This window comes from Xyrauchen texanus, chromosome 20, assembly GCF_025860055.1.
Source record: "Xyrauchen texanus isolate HMW12.3.18 chromosome 20, RBS_HiC_50CHRs, whole genome shotgun sequence".
In the NCBI taxonomy this organism is placed as follows: domain Eukaryota; kingdom Metazoa; phylum Chordata; class Actinopteri; order Cypriniformes; family Catostomidae; genus Xyrauchen; species Xyrauchen texanus.
This window is the reverse complement of record NC_068295.1, coordinates 3,660,047-3,687,012: the sequence shown is the minus strand read 5'-3', so window position 1 is coordinate 3,687,012 and position 26,966 is coordinate 3,660,047. Positions and strand designations below refer to the sequence as shown.

Genomic DNA, 26,966 nt, shown 5'->3' with positions numbered 1-26,966 from the left:
GGAGAGCGGTATTATTACTTTTTAAGAGATCATATTTATGATTTGCACCTGGCGAACAATAATATAGACGTATAGGGGAGAACTGAGCTATAACTGGAGACCAAAATATCATACTACAGATATTTAGGGCTGGTTTTCCATCCAGATCGAATTAAAATTACATGACTGTGGTGACATTTTTGCAAAACTGACATAGTTTATCACACGTATCGCGGCAGTTCCGAGGTAAGATGTCCACTGTGGCACATAAAGCAAGTTAAATGTTCTCCATAGTGAATTTTAAATCAACCCTACCTCTCTACCCTAAACCTAAGCCTAACCAATAGTGTCACATAATAGTGGAAAATGCAAGAAAGCTATTTTGTGGTGTTTTTAGGACACTTTCTGTACAGGTATTCCTCCTTTGCATCGCAAGTGAAACACTATATCAGTTGAGCTTCCATGCAATTTGAGCGAACTCGGACAAGCTTGTAAATGTAGTTGGTTATGTAATGGAAATGTAAAAGTCAAGCGCTATAGTTAAAGTGTTTAGATGTCAAAAGATAGCATTGTGTGCCTCATTCAGTAGCGGTGTGGAGAACAGCACACTTGCCTTTCATGTGGCCACACGCCCCCTTCCATTTTTAACTTTGACATTTTACAGCCCTCTGTTTTTACCAAGCGACCCATGGGATCAGAAAGGGAAATAGAGAGAGTGAATGAGCAGGTGAGAGAGAGACAGAGAGCAAGACACAGATTGAACAGAATGAGAGAGGAAGGTGCCGCTCTTTGCTCCAGGAAATCTGAGCAACACTATAAATGTCTGTCAAGAGTATTTACAGTCTTTGGCGGTGTTCGGAATATAATACTAGCATACCACTCATACTGTTTATGTAGTATACATTATGTTTACTGTGCACAATATGCTAATTACCTGTATGCATGAAATACCTGGATGCCATTCGACAAAATGTGCCCTAAACAACCAGAGCATACTGTTAGGAATACTGTATTCTATGATCCAAAATTATTTGAGCTTAACAGTAGTTTAAATCACCATTTTTACAGTCATTTTAGGGTTTGTTGACATTACATCGTCATGGCAATGGAGAAAGGGTTATTAAGCAATTTTATCTCACTAAAATCATACACACATATTGTTTATGTCTCGAGGCTATACTTTTAAAACAGTGAGTATTTGAACGTTTATGGATTAGCCCCCATTCACTTCCAGATTTGTGCTTTTTTTTTATTTTATTACAATAATAAATTAATATTATGATTTATTTTTTTATTAAAATCAGTATAAACCAAATGCAGTGCAAGAAATAGTACTATAATGTATAAATATATCCAATATTAAATAACATATCATTATTATTTGCATTTTGGTAATGAGAACTTGTAGGGGAAAATGTGCTTAATTGTCTAGAAAATAGGGTCAAAATGAAAATATGTATTTATTTATATTCCTAAAAACAAACTTAATTTTCTTGATGCTACAGTATATATTATTTATTAATTCTTCCATTTAATTTTGGGGTGCAATATGACCGAAACATATTCTTAACATGTTATGTGAAATTCATCCACACTGTATGCAGTTAGCAATATGCTAATTACGAACAAAGCTTGTGTAAATCTGACAGCCTAGTAACCACATTGTCCCTTCTGCAAAAAACACTGACTTTCACTGACCCAGATGATGTTTAAATGTATAATGATGGGGAATGAATGTATCATAATTTCACAGACTGTAATTATAAGCGTTTTCATAAAGTGAAGTCCATCAGGCCAAACGAAGTGTGACGGATTCAAATGAAATGAAAGGGAGAAACAGAAGAGCGAAGTGGGGGAATTCATTCCTCTGCATTATTTAAGCGGGTTATATTGATAGATGAGTGCGAGAGAATAGCTGAGGAGACAGTGATGCGTGATCTAATCAAAGTGTGCCGCTCACAGTGGTTTAAAAACAGCTGACTGCAGTGATTACAAACGCAAGAAGGGAAGACACTACTACAATAACTGAGATATTGGTTGGTAGCCTTCCTGAAGAGGGTAAATACTTTGGCGCTTTCAAAATAGTGCTGAAGTCCATCATGTCAACTTCTGACTCAACCAAGCCAGCATTTGTGACAGGACTATCTATCTGTTTATCATGTGGCTTGTTGAGCGTGTTACCGCGGAGACCTAGCGCTTGTGGGAGGCTTCACGCTATTCTCTGTGTCATCCGCGCACAACTCACCACATGCCCCACAGAGAGCCAGAACCACATTATAGCGACCACGAGGAGGTTACCCCATGTGACTCTACTCTCCCTAGCAACCGGGCCAATTTGGTTGCTTAGGAGACCTGGCAGCAGTCACTCAGCATGCCCTGGATTCGAACTTGTGACTCCAGGGTTGGTAGCCAGAGGCTTTACTTGCTGAGCTACCTGGTAAAAAAAAAAACAGTCTGTTATGTTACTGTAACTCTTCTACCAGCCCATAGTCAGCAAGGGAATAGAGCAGAATGCAGGAGACAAAGTGGTAAAAAAGAGCAGAGTTTATTGAATTATCTTAGTTGCGTCTGTCTCAATGCTCAGTCTGACATTGTCTGACCAACACAAGTTCAACAAATGATAAAAATGAACGTAAAGAAAATAGTTAACATATAAGAAAGTAATATGAAAGAACCAATATACAACATTAGTACAACACATACACATGCAACCTAGTCTCATAAAATGAACGTTACTATAACGACATTTTTGCAAACTGAGTTTTACGTGCCGCGTTATATGTTTTGCCACATTTTTCTGGTGGAAATGACACTAGAGGATCTGCAACAACTGTGTTTAATTCATTTTATTTTTTAATGAATTAATTAATTAAATTAATTAATTATTTTTCATGCTATTACTCACACACTGCTATAGTAATATGATATCGAAACTCTAGAGCATCATTTGAAAAATTAGCGTTTTGATGCTTGCATTACAGATTGACATACATATACACACTGTGGCAGGGCGGAGGGAAGGGCCGGGTCGTCATCATACACACCCGGTCCCTTATCAGGCTAATCAAGCCTCCGAGAGGGATAAAGGCCGACTGCGGAGGATTGTGCGGGAGAGAGAGATAGTTTACATACATGTCCGTCATGTGTGTATGATCACGACCCGGCCCCGCCCTCCGCCCTGCCACACACACTTATCCCAATGTAGTTAGCTTCCGCGGTACCTCACCTCATAGAGTGTTGGACTTTGGACTCAAGCGCGAGCCTAGTCAATCTGATACATGAGGCGAAAGTGTCATAGAAGGGGCATGAAATGACGTAGTTGCTTCAGAAAATGTGCTTTTAATGTCACATTTGCTTTTAGAACACTATCGGTTAGGTTTAGGTGTTGGTTAAGGGTAAGGATGGTCATTTATTTACATCTCATTTGCTTTTAGGACACTATCGGTTAGATTTAGGTGTTGGTTAAGGGTAAGGATGGCCATTTGTTTACATCTCATTTGCTTTTAGGACACTATCGGTTAGGTTTAGGTGTTGGTTAAGGGTAAGGATGGTCATTTATTTACATCTCATTTGCTTTTAGGACACTATCGGTTAGGTTTAGGTGTTGGTTAAGGGTAAGGATGGCCATTTATTTACATCTCATTTGCTTTTAGGACACTATCGGTTAGATTTAGGTGTTGGTTAAGGGTAAGGATGGCCATTTGTTTACATCTCATTTGCTTTTAGGACACTATCGGTTAGGTTTAGGTGTTGGTTAAGGGTAAAGATGGCCATTTGTTTACATCTCATTTGCTTTTAGGACACTATCGGTTAGGTTTAGGTGTCTGTTGAGGGTAAGGGTGGCCATTTGTTTACATCTCATTTGCTTTTAGGACACTATCGGTTAGATTTAGGTGTTGGTTAAGGGTAAGGATGGCCATTTGTTTACATCTCATTTGCTTTTAGGACACTATCGGTTAGATTTAGGTGTCGGTTAAGGGTAAGGATGGCCATTTGTTTACATCTCATTTGCTTTTAGGACACTATCGGTTAGGTTTAGTGTCTGTTGAGGGTAAGGGTGGCCATTTGTTTACATCTCATTTGCTTTTAGGACACTATCGGTTAGGTTTAGGTGTCGGTTAAGGGTAAGGATGGTCATTTGTTTACATCTCATTTGCTTTTAGGACACTATCGGTTAGATTTAGGTGTCGGTTGAGGGTAAGGATGGCCATTTGTTTACATCTCATTTGCTTTTAGGACACTATCGGTTAGGTTTAAGTGTCGGTTAAGGGTAAAGATGGCCATTTGTTTACATCTCATTTGCTTTTAGGACACTATCGGTTAGATTTAGGTGTCGGTTAAGGGTAAGGATGGCCATTTGTTTACATCTCATTTGCTTTTAGGACAATATCGGTTAGGTTTAGGTTACATTTTTAGGGAGGTACGATTTACTTATTAAAACCTCCATCTAACATTCACCTTAAAATCCTTCTAATTATGATACCTTTTAAATCACTTTTGGTACCCCCCACTCTTTTTTTCACAGTTTTCCACTCTTGCTTAATTTTCATGAGATCAGGCTGGATTTATTTTTGTTCTCTTAAAGCCACATACACACTCAGGTTGCTTTTAAAAACTCAAATTAAATAATTAGATCCATACATTTTTTATACAGGATCAATATATTTAAAGTATAGTGCAAATGTGTAGGGAGACGACTCGATTTCCTCATTCACAGTGGCAGTGGGTGGTCTCTGCAGAGCTCTTTTAGCGCACATTGTTTGGTGGATCTTTCTCTTCAGGATCATGGGTTGTGTAGTTCTTCAACAGAAATTCCATTATTAAACACATTGTTTTTTGAATAAAGGTGAAATACCACAGACAGATGGCTTCAACAGGAGTGTATACCATTGATTAACAACCTTTGAGCTCATGGTAGGCCTGTCTTTAAAGGTTTGAAAGTTATAATTAAAATTCAATTCTCCTATGGAAAAATGAATGAGATTTTTACTTAAGCAACAAGACTGTTGCGCTCTATTCTTACAAAGTCAACAAACTCTTGGAACAAGAACGCCATCATGAACACTGACGCACACATGGAACAAATGACCAGCAGAAGCTGTGAAAGTCTAGAACACGCGTCTGCTTGCAGAGTCAAAAGCGGTGGGGTTCAAGGCTACTGAAGCCAACACGGCTGTGGGACGCTCGGGTTTGTGTTCTCCTGCGAGTCTCTGGGAATCAGTCTCTGCTCAGACAAGCATGTAATAGGCTGAGCTCGCTAGACATCTTTAGCCACTGCTGTTCTACCACCTTCATCCAACCACAATATGTCACCACACGGGTCAAAGTGAGAAGATGGTCAGATCTACACTCATTTAAAACAGCTTCCTCGACAAATATTGAGCTGTGTAGCTCATGTGTCTTTTGACCTTACACAGTTGAGATGGACATGGGCAGGGCTGGACCGATAATCTGGCATACCGGGCATTTTCCCAGTGGGCCGATGCATTTTGGGGCCGATCAGGGGAGGACTAGCCATTGGAAAAACCGAGGGGGTCTGTTGGTTCGGCTGCGAAACGAGCCTAATGTGCCGCGATAAGCTAAAATGAGCCACTGCGATATGCAGAAATGGACAGCGACCCCAACCCCAACCCTGCCCCCAAACCCCCACCCCACCCTCAACAACTCTTGGCCCTGAAGCAGATAGGGTCAAGGGCCTTGCTCAAGGCCCCAACAGTGGTATCTTGACGGTGCTGGGGCTTGAACCCCTGACTTTTCGGTCAGTAACCCAGAGCCTTAACGTCCATCATTTGTATTACATTATTAAACTTATGTTTTATGTTATGTGGTGTAAGTCAAGGCATGCCTAAAGCTTAGTGTAAGTCAAGGCTGTATGTGTAAGCTCTTACAGACATGTGTAAGCTTTATATACTGTTGGTTGTATGTGTAAACTTTTGATAGGTAGTATATGAGCTGGAGTTGCATGTGTTGACTTGTGTTTTACATTTTAAGTGGAAGGGAAGTTATTTTAAACTGCTATGGTAAGCTTAAATACACCCTGCAAATGTAACTCCTTAAGAAAGACTAAAAAAGCCCCAGCAAGACTGAGGGACGATTGGAAAACCATTTGTATGACACCACACTTTATACTGAAATCGTTTGGTTACGTATGTAACCTCCGTTCCCCGAGGGAGGGAACGACACGTTGTGTCGGAGAAGCGATACTAGGGGTCTCTCTTGAGCGCCGATATCCACCTCTGATCTATGAAAAAAGGCCAATGAGAGTTGGCAGCCAGTATTTGCATGTCCCGCCCCTGGACATACGGGTATTTAAGCGGCGCAAATACGGGAGTTCATCCAGGATTTTTCTGAGGAGCCGGAAATGGTCCGGCCACAACAGTGGCTCGGTTCAGCGACATGGCGGAGGAAAGACACAACGTGTCGTTCCCTCCCTCGGGGAACGGAGGTTACATACGTAACCAAACGTTCCCCTTCTGTCGCTCTCTCCACGTTGTGTCGGAGAAGCGACACTAGGGGACCCATTCCAATCTTGCCATGCGCTGAACCGTGTACGTGAACTGCCGATACAGAGGCGGGCAGGGATTTCATCCAGTGCCGCGCATCGTCTGTACCTGGCTGCACGTACCCTTCCCCAATGCCCCATAAGAACATCGGGATCCTTCTAGTTACCCTGGGAGGGGAACAAGGCGATGTTTGCCAACATGGGAACGGGCCAGCCTGGCTGGGCCTCTTTTCTCTCTATGTTTCTCGCATAGAGCAATCACGGCCGGGGCCCTTACACGCATATAGGGAAGGGGGTCTTACCCAGACCCTGCGGAGACCACACCTGCCCTTTTTCTTGGGGAGGAAAAGTGGTAGACACGTCACACAGCCGTCTTAGGGCTCGTGTGGAAAGTATGGCGCGGTGGTAGATCCAGCCTTGAAAGGGGGGAGTTGCTACAGCATGGCGACCGGGGCAGCTGTAACTGCCTAAGGGAGACACGGGGGTCCACTCGTAAGGGGACAGAACCGTGGAATTACACACAGGGGGAGTCCGAACAGGAGGCCTTACCTGTGGAGCACCTATACCAGTACAGGGTAGCCATCAGGGTACCCGCAGTGGCTTGGGTCGGCGAGTTCCTCCGCTGAACCGCGGACCCGGAGGGCTGGGGAGGAATCGACCAGGGTCCCGACTTCGGAGTGGAGCGCCCTGGGAAGAAGGCGCACTACTTTACCTTGACGTCAGGAAAGGGCGCTGAGCGCAAGCGATCCACCCGGCCAGTCGGTCTCACGTGTTACCGAGTTCTCACGGGCTCGGACCTGAGAAAACACGAGGCGCAACCGACTCAACGCGGAGGTTGTAAAACCTCGCGAAGGTGTTGGGTGTTGCCCAACCCGCGGCTCTACAGATGTCTGCTAGGGAGGTTCCCTTGGCCAGTGCCCACGAGGACGCAACACCCCTTGTTGAGTGAGCTCGGACCCGCAAGGGTAGGGGCACGGCCTGGGTGTGATAAGCCAGTGTGATGGCGTCGACAACCCAGTGGGCGAGCCTCTGTTTGGAGATGGCATTCCCTTTCTGCCATCCCCCAAAGCAGACAAAGAGCTGCTCAGAGCGTCTGGTGCTTTGTGTGCGGTCCAGGTAAATGCGCAGGGTGCTCACTGGACACAGCAATGAAAGGGCTGGGTCTGCCTCCTCCCGGGGCAGCGCTTGCAGGTTCACTACCTGATCTCGGAATGGTGTGGTAGGAACCTTGGGCACATAGCCCGGTCGTGGTCTTAGGATCACAGATGTATCCGCCGGACCGAAATCCAGGCAAGTGTCGCTGACAGAGCCCGACCCTCTTGATAGAGGCGAGCGCGATCAGCAGGGCCATCTTAAGAGAGAGGGCCCTGAGTCCAATTGATTCAAGCGGCTCGAAGGGAGGTCTCTGGAGTCCTGCCAAGACTACCGAGAGATCACAGGAGGGAACTAGGCCTGGCCGGGAGGGATTCAACCTCCGGGCGCCTCTCAGGAACCTGAGGATCAGGTCGTGCTTACCCAAAGACTTGCCGTCTACAGGATCGTGGTGGGTGGCAATGGCGGCAACATACACCTTGAGGGTGGACGGGGACAGCCTCCTGTCCAGCCTCTCCTGTAGGAACAGGAGCACTGACTTGATCGCGCATCTCTGTGGGTCTTCAGTTCGGGAAGAACACCAATCTGTGAACAAGAGCCACTTTAGGGCGTAAAGGTGCCTGGTAGAGGGGGCTCTGTCTTGGTTGATTGTATTCACAACGGTCGCCGGTAAGCCGGCTAGCTCTTCTGCATCCCGTCCAGGGACCAGACGTGGAGGTTGCAATGGAGGATGGAGGGTTCCAATCCAACCCCACGCTCACGGCGGCCCGGGAAAGCATGTCAGACATCTGAGCGTCGGCCTCAGCCTGGGTCTGCTGGCCCGAAGGCGGCAGTCCAGGGGAGTCCTCGGCATCAGACATCACACTCTCCGATGCGGCGGCGAGCTCATCTGCTTCGGGCTCGGGAGGATAGACAGCCAGGCCGTGAGGCGAGCCGCTATCGCCGCGAGCGTGGATGGGGACCAGCGAGTGTGTCGGGGGAACGGGAGGTTCGCGGGGGGGCTACCCAGCGAAACTGCACCCGCTGCCGCCCCCAAATCGCCCCCAGCGCCAACCGCATCGTCCTCAATCCCGTGGGAAGAAGGAACAATGCGGGGTGAAGCTGGGGTGCACCCCGCGAACCTCCCGTGCTGTTGAAAGCAAGCCGCGACCGCAACGTGGTCATGGTCATGTTCTCGCAGTGAGAACATGAACCATCCACAAACTCTGCCTCGGTGTGATCGCGGCCCAAACACACGAGACAGCGCCTGTGGCCGTCTGAAGCAGAGAGGCTTCTACCGCATCCAGGAACAACACAGAGGCGGAAGGGCATCTTGAAAAAGACGCATCCTGAAAAGGACGTTCAACGCCGCTGTGTTTTGCTCTTTTAGAGAAATTCACTCTTTTAAGGGAAATAACTCTTTTAACACACAGTATGTGTGTGTGTCTGCGCTGTCGAAGCGCTCAGGGGCAACAATGCACGCTGTGCAAGTAGGAGAAAGCCGCTGTTGTGCGCCGTCAAATCCAACAGCATGCAGATCGTCAGAGGAAACAGGAACGTAGTGGTGTGTAAACTCGCAGCAAACTGCAAACAGACCATCGGCTCCGAAGAAATTTTCTGAATGAACTCCCGTATTTGCGCCGCTTAAATACCCGTATGTCCAGCGGCGGGACATGCAAATACTGGCTGCCAACTCTCATTGGCCTTTTTTCATAGATCAGAGGTGGATATCGGCGCTCAAGAGAGACCCCTAGTGTCGCTTCTCCGACACAACGTGGAGAGAGCGACAGAAGGGGAAGTAGCTTTCTCTCCTATGTCTGATAACTATAAGATTTAATAAACATACTTTTCCTTGGCAAATTTAACTGGTGTGACTCTGTGACTTCACAACGGGGAAGAAGACTAAATTTAGAGTCTTCAACAGCATGTCAACAATTATCTCACTTGTGTCTATTTTTCATTCCCCAGGAGGACTTTTGAGAGAAACATCAGAGACAAAGTTGATATTTAAATGAATCATAAGTATCAACTCACTAACCCTAACGCAAATTCGTTTAAATCTCACACTGCTAAAAAAATATGTATTTTTGTCGTATTTTTTCAGGAACATTTCAATATCAAAACATCCTTAAAAATGACTTGAGAAGCAAAATGACAGAAGATATTAAGTCTTGTTTTTTAGAGAAATCGAACAAAATTCTGTGGTGGTTGCTCTTACAATGGGGGATTGTTCGATTTCTCTGTAAACAAGAACATATCTTGTCATTTTGCTCCTCAAGTAAATTCATCTTGTTTTAAAAAAAAATTGATGTTTTTTTTTTTATAAAGCAAGACAATATTTGGTTAGGGGCAAAAAGGGACACATTGCCAACTTTACACCTGGTTTTAACATCCATCTAGAATAATCTGTTCACAAGCCGAAACAGACTGCTGTTCACACCCGAAATTAGCATCTCTGGTGACCATTTGTGATCTGATTATGTCGAAGGCAGGGAAATTGTAGAGAAATATTGTGACTACACATCACTTACTACAAGTGCTGCGAAAAAATAACCATTACCAAAATAACCATTACCAAAGAACCAAATAACAGACCAGCTTTCCATTTAAGTCTAATGAGTTATTGCAGTGGCTGAGTATTCTTCCAATCTCAGACATGTCTGTTGAGCAATGAAACGACAATGGCAAATCAGAGACACTTACAGTAAATTAGTCTGAAATCCTAACAGTAATGACAACCGATCCTAATGCACAAGTTTGAAATAGTCTGATTGCCAAATGCTTGCCATATGTTTCACATGAAAAGTGCTGAAGAAATCACCTGATACTATAAAAGAAGCTTTATAGCAAAGTGAAAAGCATGGTCTGAAATATTAATTATCATTAAATCAAACATTTGGAATTATTTTGGATTTGTTACGTCGTACAGCAACACTTGCTATTTAGACTGTATATAGACTGCAAATGAGCAACGCAACAAAACTAGAGCGCTTCCATTATACTCAACAAGGCGTAGATGTGGTGTAAAGGATCTATTGAGCCAAATAGACAGCTTAATTTATAACGAGAGCAGTCGCGAGGATGCAGAACTCCAGGAACTCAGTGCGAAGCATCAGTGAGCGTGTGCTGGACTGCAGGGCTCAAACAGTGTAAACCTGCAGTGGAGGACAGATTCAGTCATTATAATGGGACTGCTCGGTTTTTGTGCACAACAGAATAACAGTTTAATTTTGTCATGCTACTAAGTGGGCCAATTTGAAGTTGTGATATACAAAACATTTACATTTATATATTTGGAAGATGCTTTTATCCAAAGCGACTTACAGTGCACTTATTACAGGGACAATCCCCCCGGAGCAACCTGGAGTTAAGTGCCTTGCTCAAGGACACAATGGTGGTGACTGGGTTGATCGAACCAGCAACCGTCTGATTACCAGTTTTGTGCTTTAGCCCATTATGCCACCACCGACAGCAATAAAGTAATTTATGATTTTTGTCACAATCAAGCAGCCCTACTTTCTACATAAACAGTATATTACTGAATGTTGATGTCAGGTATAACATCAACTTTGAGGTGCTCCCCAAAAGTATTGATAGCCAAATATAGTTGCAAGTTCCAGCATACATAGTTCAGCGATTTGGTGTTTCCCGAAAACTACAGCTCTTTACCTGTGTTTAGAAGCATAGTTTATTGTTAGACATCATTAGACTTCGCTGAGGCTTCTATATCTTTCATTCCATATATATTTTTCATTCTGTCCAGACTTTGACAATGTTTACATGCATTTAAGAAAACGCTTTACACCAAAGTTTTTCAGAAAGTGACAATCTGAAACATCATGTAACCGCGAGTGCGGTCATTCAAGGGATTAAAGACTGTTTAAAAGAAAGAGCTTTATCATACACGGTTTCTGTCAGTTAACACAGCTTTTATGTGTTTGCATTAATGCATAAGTGAAGTTCTTATATGTTTTTGAAGAGTGTGCATGTGCTCAAATGCATCGGGGGAATCCCGGAGTCTGATGTAGAGGGAAACCTCACTATTGCAGTTCAGTTTATCTGTTGCATTACACAGTGCACAATGCTTTCGTGTCTTCAGCAGCTTTCGCACATTAATCAGCTTTCTGGTGTACGTGTCGTCATTAACGACAGCTCTATATTGTTGAACCAACGATGGATGGCGACATAGTTACTACGGTTTCAGGAAACAGTCTTGACCAGGGCTGGACTGGGAAGAGAAATCGGCCCGGGATTTTACATGGCAACTGGCCCAAAACTTGTCGAGGTGGGGGTGTTCGCTGTACTTTTCTACATATCGCGGCGCCGTTTTGTGGTCCATTCTGCATAACGCGGCAGCGCATTTGAGCTTATCGCGGCCCATTCGGCTCGTTTCTCAGCTGACCAACCGGTCGGCTCAGATCTCCCGATGGACAGTCCACCCCTGATCGGCCCCAAAGTGCGTCGGTCCACCGGTAAAATGGTAAGTATGCCAGATTACCTGTCCAGCCCTGGACATTTGCAAATACATTTGCAAATAGATCGTAAACAATTTTAGTTTCCAAGGTTTTATTTTTTACAGTTTAAGTGAATTTTAATAAATATTGTATCGTGTTTGTTTCATTTCAGAAATGATGTTTACACCTGATTTCCTATTGTGAAATTGTATTATGCATATCGGCATTTATATCGGCCATCCTGCTCTCTATATATTGGTATCGGCATAGCCCATTGAAACACCCATATCCGGTCAACCACTACCGAAGATGTCCTGTGAAGTCTTTAATGTATGGCCATGTTTATTTAAGCGCTCTTTGCAGCCCGTTAACACCTGCATTATACACCGTCCACTAACTTGTGATCAGATCATCGAGATGTGTAAACAAGGTAATTAAGGCATGAAAAGGTCTTTGAAAAGTACTGGTTATCTCCAAAAAAGTGGGGCGGAAGGTGTCCAACACAGTTATAATGATTGCTACATCCAGGCTCTAATTATTCTAATAATTTATTAAATGGTATGGTTCAACATATCATGACATTGATGGTGTGGCATATTTTAGTTGGTGTTTTCTCAATGAACTGAACAAATGTATGCATGAAATGAAGGTTTGTGATCCGAAAACAGTGGCTCTATTAATAGCACATCTGTTCATCGAACAGATTCTCGGTCGTTAGCATCCGGGTGCTGATTGAGCTTTCCTCTCTGACTGACATAAGTGATGGTTGTAGCTTGCAGAAGCGTCTCCAGAACTCGGCATCAGAGAAATTCCAAGAACTAAGAGCATGTTACTTTCTGTCTGTCTCAGATAAAGTTTCTCCTTGGGCTGAGATGAAGCTATACTGATTACAAGTTCTTAATTTGTGCCAGCGCTGTGTCTGAGTCTGATTGTGACTCACTGTGTGTGAAATGGTAGGGGGTTCCGTGAGATGCAGACGGAAGTGTCTGGGTTGTCCCTAAAAGACTCCCATCATGACAAAGCCGAGGCACCTCGCAATCTCTGTTATCTTTGAAGCTGGGAGGTGTGCGGAGACTTCACACTGAGATGAAAGGTACTGCATATGGCGGCTGAGAAGAAAGAATTACATCAAGCACGCCTTATTTTAATATTTGTCGCTTAATGAAGCAGAATTATACTGGCCAGACTGTGTTGCATTTTTGGTAATCTCGCAGAACCAGACTTCGGTCTGCCGGCATGAAGCCTGTTCTACTTTGCTAGCTAATTCTGGCCAAGAGTTGCCCACTTAGACAGGTCTATCTGACGACATGTTAATTAACCAACCACAGTTGTATTTATGTGACATTTAGATCAAAAAGTTACAATAATATCCAAACCTAGCAATATAGAAAGCACCAAAGAATTGAGCAGAATTGTGTGTAGATTTGTAATGATAATGTCTGACTAATAAGTAGGGTGACCATAAGTCCTCTTTTTCCCGGACATGTTCTCTTTTTCAGACATTAAAAAGCATCCGGCCACGAAAATGTCCGGGACTCGGCTTTAGTTGTGTTATGATGTGCATCTGGTCTGATACTTCATTGTGTGTGCGCGCATATTTGCATCGTTTAAACCCCTCTTTGTAAGTCCCGCCTTCTCGCACACCAATTGGTGGATTATAAGAGGCTTGCAGCAGCTATTGGCTAAATTCCTGCCTGTCAATCTCTCCGTGAATGCACGAAGCGCTGTTGTGTTCGGCATCAAACAGCAGCAAATGACAGGTGAGTGGAAATAATGCTCAAACAAAAGTGCAAATTTACAGAAGATTTGCACAAAAATGTCCATGCTTTCGTTCAGGTCGAGATCCGTGGGAAGCAGAATGCATGATATGTAAAGCTGCCACTTATGTGTCAGTTGCTAATCTAATAAAGTTGCAAGTGATTTAGAAGCACACATTAGCTCTGCAAAGCATAAAGGGTCAGCAAAAGGTGAAAGTTCATCAGGTAAATTGACTGACTACTTTTTGCGACCAGGTAAAATTAGCACATTGCTTAATTTTCCATGGCCATTCCAAATAATCGTAATAGTAAATGATGGTACACTCATGGCATCAAACATTTTATTTTAGTATATGGGCATTCAAAAGAATGTTGGAAAATGTTATTGAACTGCCGCTTTTACACTTTTGCCTTGTTGTGTACAATATGCATTCAGTGCATATTGATAGTAAGTGATTGGATGTTGTAAATGAGGATTTATGCGGATTCTAGACTACCCATAAATCTTATAGAGTGTTCTGAGTCTGAATACAACTATAAAACAATATATGCACACACGTACACACCAAATCCTGGTTTCAGAGGGTAAAGGAATGTCCAATCTATGAGGAAGATAGCATTAAAGCCCCAGAAAATAGCCTAGGCACAACCTGGTTTTGACAGCCACACCAATCCATATCTGCTTTCTCTGTTGCACACAATCATTTTGCTCTCTAATGAAGCCCTTTTGCTTCAGATTTTCAATTACGAAAGCAGCCTCTGGGAATCAACAGCGCCTGGGAGGGGGTTCATCTGCTTGAAGGAGTGGATGCTTTCACACTTGGAGAGTTTAGAGTTCGATTCTTGCCAATGCGGGTCTCTAGATCTGAACCATGGTACACTTGCATCATCAATGTCAATACCACAAAGAGTGCTAGCAGCTGCTGTTTACTACTATAGAAGATGCCAGCTTCACTGTGTTATTAGGATTTACCAACCAAACCTTGACACACACAGAATGATAACTCACTGGAAACAAGTAACTATGAGAAATGAATTCGTGAATGAATTCATTTACATTTGCATTTATTCATTTGGCTGACGCTTTTATCCAAAGCGACTTACAAAAGGTCTGTTGACTGGTTAAGTGCTCATGGAAAAGATGTGTTTTTAGCCATTTTTTGGCTAAAAACAGAAAGTGAGTCAGCTTCACAGAGAGTTGGGAAGGTCATTCCATCAACGTGGTATGATGAAGCCGAAAGTCCGGAAAAGTGTTTTGGTGCCTCTTTGTGTTGGTACAACAAGGCGATGTTCATTAGCCGACTGTAGGCTTCTGGTGGGTGTGTAGCTCTGCAGAAATTATTTTAGGTATGCTGGAGCAGATCCAGTGACTGTTTTGTATGCCAGCATCAGAGCCTTGAGTTTGATATGTGCATCAACCGGCAGCCAGTGGAGAGAGACAAAGAGTGGTGTAACATGTGCTCTCTTTGGTTCATTAAAGACAGACGTGATGCTGCATTCTGGATCATTTGCAGAGGTCTAATTGCACATGCAGGAAGGCCTGCAATGAGAGAGTTACAGTAGTCCAGTCTAGTCTAATTAATGATTAAGTGTGACCAGTAATATGCACAAAATGCTAAATATATATGCAAGTTAGACTGTATTGTATTAGAACTTGAGTGGTGGTGGCGTAGTGGGGTAAAGCACATAACTGTTGATCAGAAGGTTGCTGGTTTGATCCCGACAGCCATCACAATTGTGTCCTTGAGCAAGGCACTTAACTCCAGGTTGCTCTGGGGGATTGTCCCTGTAATAAGTGCACTGTAAGTCACTTTGGATAAAAGTGTCTGCCAAATGCATAAATGTAAATGTATTGCATGCACAATAATATAGATTTTTATCTATATGACTGTTTTTCTAAAAAACTCCTGGTATTGACTGTATAAAGAAATTTGCTAAACTTGTACTTACCAAAAAACTATTTCTGTACAAAATAACTTCTATCTACAGATTAAAGGAACCGCAATGGGAAGCACTATGGCCCCTAATTATGCAAACTTGCACTGGGTCTCTTTGAACAAAAATGTTTATGTGACTCTGAAGTTAATCATTTTCTGTCTAAAATGAGTCTTTGGCGTAGATACATTGATGACATTTTCCTTTTATGGCCTGCTACTGAAAACAAGCTTCTTGAATTTCAGCTACTTAAATCTACCATCAATTACAAACATTTTCTTGACCTCCTCATTATAAAGGATGGGGAGAGATTAGAAACAGATCTTTTTAGAAAACTGTGACAAGGAGGAGGGCGTGGCCGTGCTGTGATGATGCATGGCCGGCGCTGAATCAGCTGAGCCGGAGGCACCAGTTCGAGAGAGAGAGACGCACGTGGCCGCATTGCATGTGTCTCTGTTTATGTTTGTTTTAAGGTAATTTTGACATTAAAATGTATGTTTACTGTTCAGCCAGTTCCTGCCTCCTCCTTGGCCATCCTTGCACCGTTACAGTGGTGCCGAACCCAGGAAGGAGGAGGGATGCGCTGTTGCGGAGTCCTCGCCATTGCCATCCGCCAGGGGAGCAGCCGCGGCCGTCTTCCTGGGGACGGAAGGATCGCTGCCGGCCGCCGAGACACGGAAGAACCGCTGCTGTCCGCTGAAGAAGGGGAGGAGTGGTCCGTCCACCAGGGGCTGGAGGACTTGCTGCCGTCCGTCGGGGAGGAGCGAGCTGGCATCAGCCAGAGGGCGGAGGAGCGGTTGAGGACCGGGTGACAGCGTATATGGGAGCCGCCGAGCAAATTCTTCTCTCTCTCTCTCTCTCTCTCTCTAACCCTTTCCCTCTCACCCCACCTGCCCTTGTCTCTCTCCGCCAGGTTCACAGGAGGTAGGGTGGACCCCCTGGGGGGGGGTGGTCCTGAATCAGATGGGGGAGGAGTGTGACGAGGAAGAGGGCATCGCAGGGCCGTGCACGGCCGGCACTGAATCAGCTGATCAGTGGGAGATCGAGATAAAGGGGAGCCGGAGGCGCCGATTCGAGAGAGAGAGAGAGATGCACACGGCCGCATTGCATGTGTGTCTGTGTTTGTATATGTTTTTTTTTTTACGTTAAGTTTGACATTAAAACATATGTTTACTGTTCAGCCAGTTCCCGCCTCCTCCTTGCCAATTCTTGAACCGTTGCGAAAACCTACTGATTAAAACACAATTTTACATGGTGATACTTTTCACCCTACCCGTTTAAAGACAAGTCTTCCGATTAGTCAGTTCAATAGGATATGTCACATTTGTAGATCTGAAGAAATATAAAAAACAATGTAATGATTTGACCCATAGGTTTTAGGAAAAAGGTTATGCTGTAACATTCGGCTTAGCAATGACAGATGAAGTGTGAAAAACCCACGTGCATTTTATTTACAATGTGAAAACCAAAACTGTAAATCCAAAGTGATTGGACAAAGTGACTTGACCAGACCAGACCAGACTAGACTAGACTAGACTAGACTTGACTTGACTTAGAAAACATTTTTAGTCTAAAAACTATTTGGCCAATTTGCTATGTAAATTATACTAATGACTTGACATTATTTCATTTAAATTCAATGGATGTGTTGATGCAGGTCGTAGTAGAGGCGATAGTAAATAAAGAGTTCACAACACCATAGTAAGTGTGTTGTAGACACTATATGAGCTGTTCTGTTCTCTAACACTAATGTTATCAGGTGTGTGATTGCTATCAAATGGTAAGTGACTGTGATAATCAGCTAAAACTTTTAGCCAAAACAGTGCCATTCACAACAATCTCTTATTTACTCCTGCGAGAAGTTCTGCAAAGCTTGTCAAAGTGAGCAATGGAAATCAAGGGGCTGAGATTAGCGAAGTCAATTACAAACCATTCCAAAGAGTTCACCTGAATTTTAACACCTTTTCAAGCAGACTATTTTCAGACCAACCAAATAAAACTCGGTTTCGCACCAATTGCTCTAGCATGAAAGCGCCCGTATAGCTGTAAGAACTACAAAGTGCATGGCTATTGATTATTCACCGCAGATGGAAAGTGTAAAACAGGAGCCAGTCTGTAGGAACAAATACATACTGTACAGTAAAGAAGGGGCTGTCTCGGAGGGATACTTGCTCTTTAGTGACCTATTACAGGGTAAATGTTATCCAGGACATGTGGGCATCAGCACATTTGGCTTTTGGGACATGAACCCTACAGCAAACTGCCAGCCTGAGGGTTGGTCCTGAATGCTAAAGTCCAGCAGGGAGTTGGCTTGGACGCTTTTCTCCTCCCAGCCTCCCAGGGAACACTACAGGGTGTGAATTGGTCTATCAAGCATGCTGAGGAAATGCCAATGGAAAAAGTTAAATCTCTGCTGAGACCAAGGAAATGTTTTCTCAGCCAGGCAAAAGAGCGATGTGAGTTCTATGAAAGGTCACAAGTCAACCAAGGCGCCAGAAGCTGTTGCTGCTAAAAATAAAAAATTAAAAACACTACTTTTTTGCCGCTGTATTATTGTGCATTTATGGCTTCTTTTAGTTGAAAATGATATTACATAAAGTGTTACAAAAGCAAAAAGCTGTACGAGACAAACCGAAATGTCCTCGCTCAATCTTTCTCTTTTTAATACAGACATGAATAGACACAGAATGAGTTTTATATTGATCTTTAGGGTTGCTGGAAGGAATATCTTTTATGCGTAGGCTTTCAAACTTTGTAAATCAGAGACAAAAGAAACATTTGCACACAGAAACAAAAAAGCATGAATCACACTCTTAAAGGAATACTTTACCCAGATGTATTATGCTTCGCCCCATGTTGTTCCAAACCTGTATAACTTTAAGGAATGTTCTAGGTTCAATGCAAGTTAAGCTCGATCGACAGCATTTGTGGCATAATGTTAATAACCACCAAAAATATTGTCAATTCATCCCTAGCTTATTTAACTAAATATGCAAAAATCATAGATACAGTGAGGTACTATGGAAGTGAATAGGGCCAGTTCATATACATGAAAATACATGGAAACATTAAACGTTTTTATGTATTAAAATTGCTCGCTTACCTGAACACTGTAAGTTATATCCAAAAAAACAATTGTGGGCGGCTGTGGCTCAGGTGGTAGAGCGGGTTGGCCTCTAATCGCATGGTTGGTGGTTTGATTCCTGGCCCATATGTCTCCACATGCCGAAGTGTCCTTGGGCAAGACACTGAACCCCAAGTTGCTCCCAATGGCAGGCTAGCACCTTGCAAGGCAGCTCTGCCATCATTGGTGTGTGAATGGGTCGCAGTGCAATGCGATTTGAATACCATTAAGGTTAAAAAGGTGCTATATAAGTTCAGACCATCAGACAACTTTGTTGTCATGACAACACAATGCCGGTAAAACCTGTAAACAATTTTATCACACTTAAATCATGTAGACACTTCTATTGTTTATGTCTTGTGGTGATAGTTTTGAAACTACGTGTATATTAAAGTTTATTGACTGCCCCGTTTACTTCCATTTTAAGTGTCTCACTGTAACCACAACTTTAATTTGATTTTTTACAAGCGAGGGACGAGTCGAAAATATTTCCAGTGGTAATCAAATGTTGTCGATTGAGCTTAACGCGTATTGAATCTGAAACATTTCTGTAAAAGGATATTTTTGATATTGAGTGTTCAACAGAAACTGATCGAAATTTGTTATCCTGTAAAGTTCGTTATTTACTGTAAATCTTCAGTAGCTTCTCTGCTTGTGCTTCCACATATTCGAACTTAGCACGTCATGATCGATTATGAACCAATGGCATTTGGATTCATAACGCAATAAGTATTAATAGGAGTTTAAATATGTGCAAATGAGACACGGCAGAGTGCTATAAGGGAGGGAAAGTTTCATTTTTGGTTGAAAATTTTATTTCGGTCTGTTGCACATACAAATACTGCAGGTCTGGGTGTCGCGGACAACCTCACGAAACAATATATCATAATTCAATATTTCGCAATACATCACGATTTCATTATTGGATCACGACTGAAACTGCACCAAATGCGAGACTCTGTGTCGGTGACCGAAAAAGTTAATCATGCAGGTTTGGTTTCAATTTCTCTCATGCTTCGCAAAATTTGTTAAATCTTGCATATGGCCATACAGCATATGACCATAAACAAATATTTTTGCAGAACGTAACCGAAAATGGGAACTAAATCCCTTTCGATTGTTTATTAATGACCGGTTCATTTGTTTCCAAAAAATCTTTTTTAGGAAACCAAATTCTTATGGTTTATCACAGTACATTTTCGGATTTACACCACTTCCTTTTGCCTGAAAAAATGCAGCTTCTTTCTTTTTAGTAAGCATGCACTTCGATTCCAAAGGAAACCGCTAGTTTAAAAACGAATGTCAAAAAAATACTAATCATTTGGCCCGCAAAAGGTGACGTTTATTCCAAACGCACCCACACAATGTGTGCATGCTACAGGAGAGAGAGATTTAGGCTATTCATTGATTTTAGGTGTCCAAATGAATATTTGAAATATTTGAAAATTTTGGGGGATATATTTAATATTATGAATACATTTATTGGTGTACTGAGTGACTCCTGCCAGGTCTCTTAAGCAATCAAATTGGCACGGTTGCTAGGGAGGGTTGCTTTGTGGTCACTATGATGTGTTTCGCTCTCAGCGGGGCAGGTAGTGAGTTGTGCATGGGTGCCCTGGAGAATAGCGCAAGCCTCCACACGTGCTAGGTCTCCGCAGTAATGCGCTCAACAAGCTACGTGATATGATGCGTGGATTGACAGTCTCAGACACGGAGGCAACTGAGATTCGTCCTCCACCACCCGCATTGAGGCAAGTCACTACACCACCACGAGGACTTAGAGCGTGTTGGGAATTGGGCATTCCAAATTGGGGAGAAAAAGGGAAGAAAAAAATGAAAATAAAGAATACTTTTATTGAAAAGAAGTAACTTTATATAGGCAACCGTTGGCTATGCTTGCAATGATTGCAATCCTGACAATTCCTCCACATGGGAAAAATGAATCGTTTATTTTTGCATAATTTGGGTGAGGATTCTTATTTTGAGCTTATTTTTCCAAAACAGGTGTGTTGTTGCTCTTGTGAGATCTGGCAACAGTGCAACTGGAATATCTCCCACTTTTAGCACATAGTATTGTCATGAAAAAATGTTTTTTAAAACAACCGGTTACCATTTGGAAACGAGGTTGCGGAACGCCGGAACCGGAACGAAAAAACACTGTTTCTGCTAGTATTTGGTAAAATATGTTACACATGTGAATCATCTATTTTTGTAGTATTTTTAAATACACATACAGGCAAGTTGCATATGTGCAGCTTTGTTTATCAGTCAACGGCACAGATGAACATACTGTATATTTCACGTATGTATTTTGCATATACATTTACATTTACGCATTTGGTAGACACTTTCATCCAAAGCGACTTACAGTGCTCTTATTACAGGGACAATCAACCCGGAGCAACCTGGAGTTAAGTGCCTTGCTCAAGGACACAATGGTGGTGACTGTGGGGGTCAAACCAGCAACCTTCTGATTACCAGTTATGTGCTTTAGCCCACTACGCCACCATCACACCTTATTGCCACATATTGCCATCTCAGACTTTCATATTGCATCTGAAAATAAAAACTCCGCTCTCAGAGTTTGCACATATTTACAGTACATGTTCTGGTCCGTCGCTATTGCAATGTTGGACATGATATGAAAACACAAAGTATCAGGGATGTGACTCTTTGGGTTGAAAGCGAATCGATTCACGATTCATAGGTTTTCGATTCAATTCAAAATTAATCTCAAGTAAATCGCACATACGTAACTAATTCAATATTTATATATTTTCAAATATTGTGCACTGTTTTTAGCATTTTAAATCAATTATTGACCGACACTAACAATTCTGATTTAAAGATCATATTTCAAGCTCGATGCACATAGATCAGCAGAAAAGGAGTGAATCGTTACACCCCTACAAAGTATCAATACAAGATTGAAAATATCGATACAGCATCATGAGAAAAAGTACCACGATATATTGCTATTTCACTCTATTGGTTAAAAGCTGCCATGTTGCTTCTGAAGACTTGAAACACAGCACACAATTGGTATGGACTACCTTTTTTGGCACTTTATAGTGCTTTTTGCCATTTTTTTTAGCTTGACATTACTCCATTCACTTACATAGAAAAGAGCATGGAACATTTTCTCCAAAAACAGAATTTAACAGAACTGTTTTATCAAATAGTTTAGCCAAAGTAGAGGACAAACTCGTTTATACTAATGCATAACATGGGAGAGAATCACAAGAAAATGAAAAGGTATGCATGTAGTAACTTACCTATAGTGGACACCACTGTCCCGACAAAATAAAACGCCCCTGTCAAATCCCATCTTGGTCGAAGAGAATCGACCCGAACTCCAGCAGCGATCGCAGCCTCGTACTCTTTCAGGAAGGCGCTCAGATCCTGCAAGCTGATATTGAACGTGTCGCTAAAGTTCACGAGTGTCCGGTTCCAGCGCCCGTGGGCTCGCAGCTCGGACGGCCTCTCGATGGCAGAAAACACCGCAGCGCCGCACAGCAGGTACACGATGATCAGCACGGCGAGCAGCAGAAAGCGGCCATTGTCTTCGTTAATGTGAAGGGAGCGGCAGCCCTGCAGTCGCTGCGCCGGCATCATCCAGATTTCAGCACCACCAGCGCAGTGGACAGCGACCAATGAAATGACATGGATCACTATGGAGCTGCTGTTTCAGGACTCTCCAACACACCGCAAGTTCCTAAGATATTGCATAATGTTGATCAAACAAGCTTGAATAAGTTCAAGATAAGTTTTAGTGCACATAACGCCAGACGCACAAATGCATTACAAACAAACACCACTTGTGGATCTACATAAGTTTTATTATTATTATTATTATTATTATTATTATTATTATTATTATTTGTATATATATAACTGGACTCACCCTCGTGGTCAGTACAGTAGTGCTCCATCCAGGGTACCCCATTGATTCTTTATCCAGATAAATCCACCTATACAGTGTTCGATTGCATCTTAAAATCCATTACTCAGCCAAATGTGAATATCCGTGCGTATAAAGACTCCTGATTGTGTTTCATTGGAAGGCTGTAGCACTGTGAAGAGCCACTTGTCCTTCTGGTTTTCCATGATGCGGATGAAGCATCCAGCTCATCCTTTGGGTCGCGGCGCAAAATCGCTCGCGCCGTGGATTACATTATTAATTTTCGCTGCCGATGAAAAATACAGCGGGGTAAATGCATATGCATACATTTAGCCAGCGTGTCAAGGTATTTGTTTACTTTTGCAAGTCAGATATCCAGTTTATGGCATTTAACGCTGTGGGATGTTTGATGCCCGCAGTCCAAATGAGGCATCTGCTTGGGAGCATCAGATCCGTGCGCGCTTGAGTATTACTGTACATTTTCACTAGAGTAACATCCTGCGTGTTTTAATACCACTTTGGTCGTTTAACAAAGTTAAACATAGTCTGTAGCGTTAGAGAAAGTCACATTATACTACATTACTTTTGACAGATCTGCCTTGTTTTCAGGGGTGTAGATTCCAGAGGGGAGGGGGGGGGGGGTGTACCCCAATAGTCAAATTAAGTTAGTACAACCCCCACCAATATTTCTACTATGATCAATGGAAACAAGTAAATGCTTCACGCTTCAAAAGGTCACTTTAGGCAGAATGTTCATGCTGCAATTTTCCAGCATCCATCCCCATTCACTTTCATTGTATGGAAAAGAACAGTCATATATTCTGCTAAAGTGCTCCATTTGTGTCTTTAAATGACATGGCTACGTGGCGGCTGTTTGCTGATGTTCAACCAGCACCTCACAGAAAAAAAAACATCGAGACCCATCCTAATTTTATTCCTCAAATGCATTATGTTGCAAATTAAACCAGGTGTTTTATTGCAATTCCTGAAAAAACTGAAACGTCATTCACAAGTCATTAGACTTTCATAATGTGACGAAACTGGATATTCAACATGGAAAAAAATAGATGGTTGGACTTGTTTTAAATTGTCTGCACTTACATAGCAACTTTAATCTTAAAGTGTTTACATTCCTATTGTGTCCCATTCACCCATTCACACACACACACACACACACACACACACACACACACACACACACACACACACACACACACACACACACACACACACACACACACACACACACATCAATGATGGCAGAGATGCTATGTAAGGCGCTAGCCTGCCATTGGGAGCAACTTGGGGTTCAGTGTCTTGCCCAAGGGTACTTCGGCATGTGGAGTCATGTGGGCCGGAATCGAACCACCAACCCTCCAATTGGTGGCCAACTCGCACTACCCCCCGAGCCACAGCCGCCCAGGGTTGGACATGGTTTCACGAAAAGAGGGTGTTACATTTAAAGGTCGACCGATAGTGGATTTTGCCGATACTGATAAGGCGGGGGGAAAAGGAAGATAGCTGATTAATAAAAAAATATATATATATTTCTAGAATGATAAAAAAAAAATTCTTAGTCTTTCCTCACTATAAAGAGAATAGATACCGAGGATACAAGAGCCAAAATAAATACATTTCCAAAAGCAGTTTATTGTACAACCAAAATTTCAATAATAACCAGAAAAATGTGTTGCATTGAGTGAGACTTTTAACTATAAACAAGCCTGAAATACACGGGGACTCTTATTTTGTAATGGCAGAGACTTGGCTACGTTACAATGCTCTATATGCAAGTACATACACCAAATTAATCTATTTATAGCCAATGTATTCACCAGATGAAGAGTTTTGTATATATATACAAAACTCTCTCTCTATATATATATATCACCAGATGAGGTTTATTGATGAGGAATAAAAAAAGCTATTGGCGTGGATTTTTTCTGTTAAAAAATAGGTCCAAAAAGCAACTATCGGCACCGATTAATCAGTAAAACCGATATATCGGTCTATATCTAGTTACATACCAGAATTGCGTCAGGTGGCCATGGGGGTTGACATCAGCCAAACTGGACAGTCATTTGAGAGGCGGAGCAAGTTATTACATTTTGATGAAGAATTACAAAGATGTTTGTTCTTTTAATAAAGTGCATCAGAGAGAAAGAGAAATAAGAAGAAAGAAAATAGGGTTGATTCTGATTCCATGTCGACTTATACTCTTAATTTACACACCAAAGCTCATTTTTACTTGCATTTGGCACATGACAGGAGTTCGTTTTTGGATGCTGCCTACAAGCCATCACATTGTCATGCATATATATTTCAAAATGGTTGGGAATAAACTGAGAAAGCTCATAAAACATCAGGGATATAGCTAATGACAAAATCACTCTGTCTCTCCTTCGACTCTACTGTTGATGCTTAGGCAGCACAGGAAGAAAGCAAATTACTGAATCTATCACTAACTTGTCAAGATTCGCCCTGAAAAGTTGCTCTCTATAATTACTCAAGAGATTAACTGGCGGTGCATCTCAGGGGCCTGACAGCGTGTGAGGGAGTGGAGTTAGACCCAAGGAGCGGTAGACATTGGGGATTTCCTTTGATCCTGCGTCATTCAGCTGTATAATGGAGAAACAGTTAATTTGCTTGTCATTTTCATCAGCACACACACACCTTTATCCAACTGAGCAAACTAACTACAATAGCAGCTGCTAAGAAGAATGTTTTTTTACATAATTTTCTCTCTTGTAAATGTAAACAAGTGTAAATATCAACATTATCGTATACTGGGCCTGTGAAGCTCAGCGAGAATTGACGCTGGCTACCACCCCAGGAGTCGCAACTTCAAAACCAGGGTGTGCTGAGTGACTCCAGTCAGGTCTCCTAAGCATCCAAATTGGCCCGGTTGCTAGGGAGGGTAGATTCACATGGGGTAACCTCCTCGTGGTCGTGATTAGGGGTTCTCACTCTCAATAGGGCGTGTGGTAAGTTGTGCGTGGATCATGGAGAGTAGCATGAGCCTCCACATGCTGTGAGTCTCCGCGGTGCCATGCAAAGCAAGCCACGTGGTGAGATGCACGGATTGACAGTCTCGGAAGCGGAGGCAACTGAGACTTGTCCTCCGCCACCCGGATTGAGGTGAGTAACCGTGCCACCACGAGGACCTAGTAAGTAGTGGGAATTGGGCATTCCTAATTGGGAGAAAAGGGGATCCAATAAATAAATAAATAAATAAACATTATCATATACTTAATGTCAAAAGGATTGAAGTCTGTTGTGCAAAACACGTGCTCATTGATGTCATTAAATCAGCCTGCCTATTAATTCCAACCGTTACTCCTGGTAGGAGTCTTACGCAAATATTTCGTTTATACGTTGGATTACGTTCTACCTAAGTTTAATGGTGCAACGCTCAAATATTTAGTAGTATGTGAATCGTGACTTAGTGGCCAAGTTGTAACTTACGTACTGTATAGTTGGTTCAACCGGTCCCAGTCCACTAATTGAATTGGACAAGCAGCATTTCAAATGTGCTGATATTTCTTATAACGTTTGACTGTATGTGTATTACAAAATATTCCAATGCTTGATCTATGGTTGGCTACTTTTGGATCCATTTCCTTTGGTGTATCAAACATAAACATTGTAACAAGCCGTATTGTGTCTGCAATGTCAGTTATTTAGTATTAACATCTTGATTATAGACCCATATATCCCACATGCAAAACACAATTCTGCGGGTATTCATTATAGCATACTTGCTCATTTGATATTTCTTTATATATGATAATGTAGTGAAATGGCAAAGAAAGCTTTCATTTTCAACTGTAAACACCCTCGAAATTATCCACGAATGAGGAAGCCAACTCATTATCTCACGAATCACGACAAGTAACACACTGTAATCTAATTTCAAGATTTGGCAGAAATCCATTGTCGATTCTTTCCTGTTCGTGGGTCCTCAATTTCACAGTGAGAAAGATGCTCTCAGAGGATCCAATTAAACCGACCTTTGACCATCTTACTATCAATAACAGATAAGTAGGGGACAAAAGCATGATGACATTCATTTTGGAGAGATATAGAGCGGTCTGATTCATCTTATGTGGATCACAGCTCTTATAGCTCAGGATGAGCTTGTCTGGAAAATGGTGGGATTCACACCAATTTGGTATATCAGAGCTGATATCTTGTTTCACAGTGATTCAGCTCTGGCATAGTTTCTGGTGACAAAAAATGGATC

The 26,966-nt window shown here is 42.5% G+C and overlaps 1 protein-coding gene and 1 long non-coding RNA gene across 2 annotated transcripts in view; both read right to left on the bottom strand.

Annotated features, from left to right (window-relative positions):
• The window catches only part of kcnk12 (potassium channel, subfamily K, member 12), a 41,928-nt gene extending 19,491 nt beyond the window's left edge, over positions 1-22,437 (bottom strand). The window contains exon 1 of the mRNA XM_052150658.1: positions 22,098-22,437. Within this exon, the coding sequence (XP_052006618.1) occupies positions 22,098-22,437 (340 nt within the window). The remainder of the gene's footprint in view (positions 1-22,097) is intronic.
• Positions 1-26,966, bottom strand: part of LOC127660445 (uncharacterized) — a 216,124-nt gene that overhangs the window by 42,369 nt on the left and 146,789 nt on the right. The gene's annotated exons all lie outside the window — the stretch shown is intronic.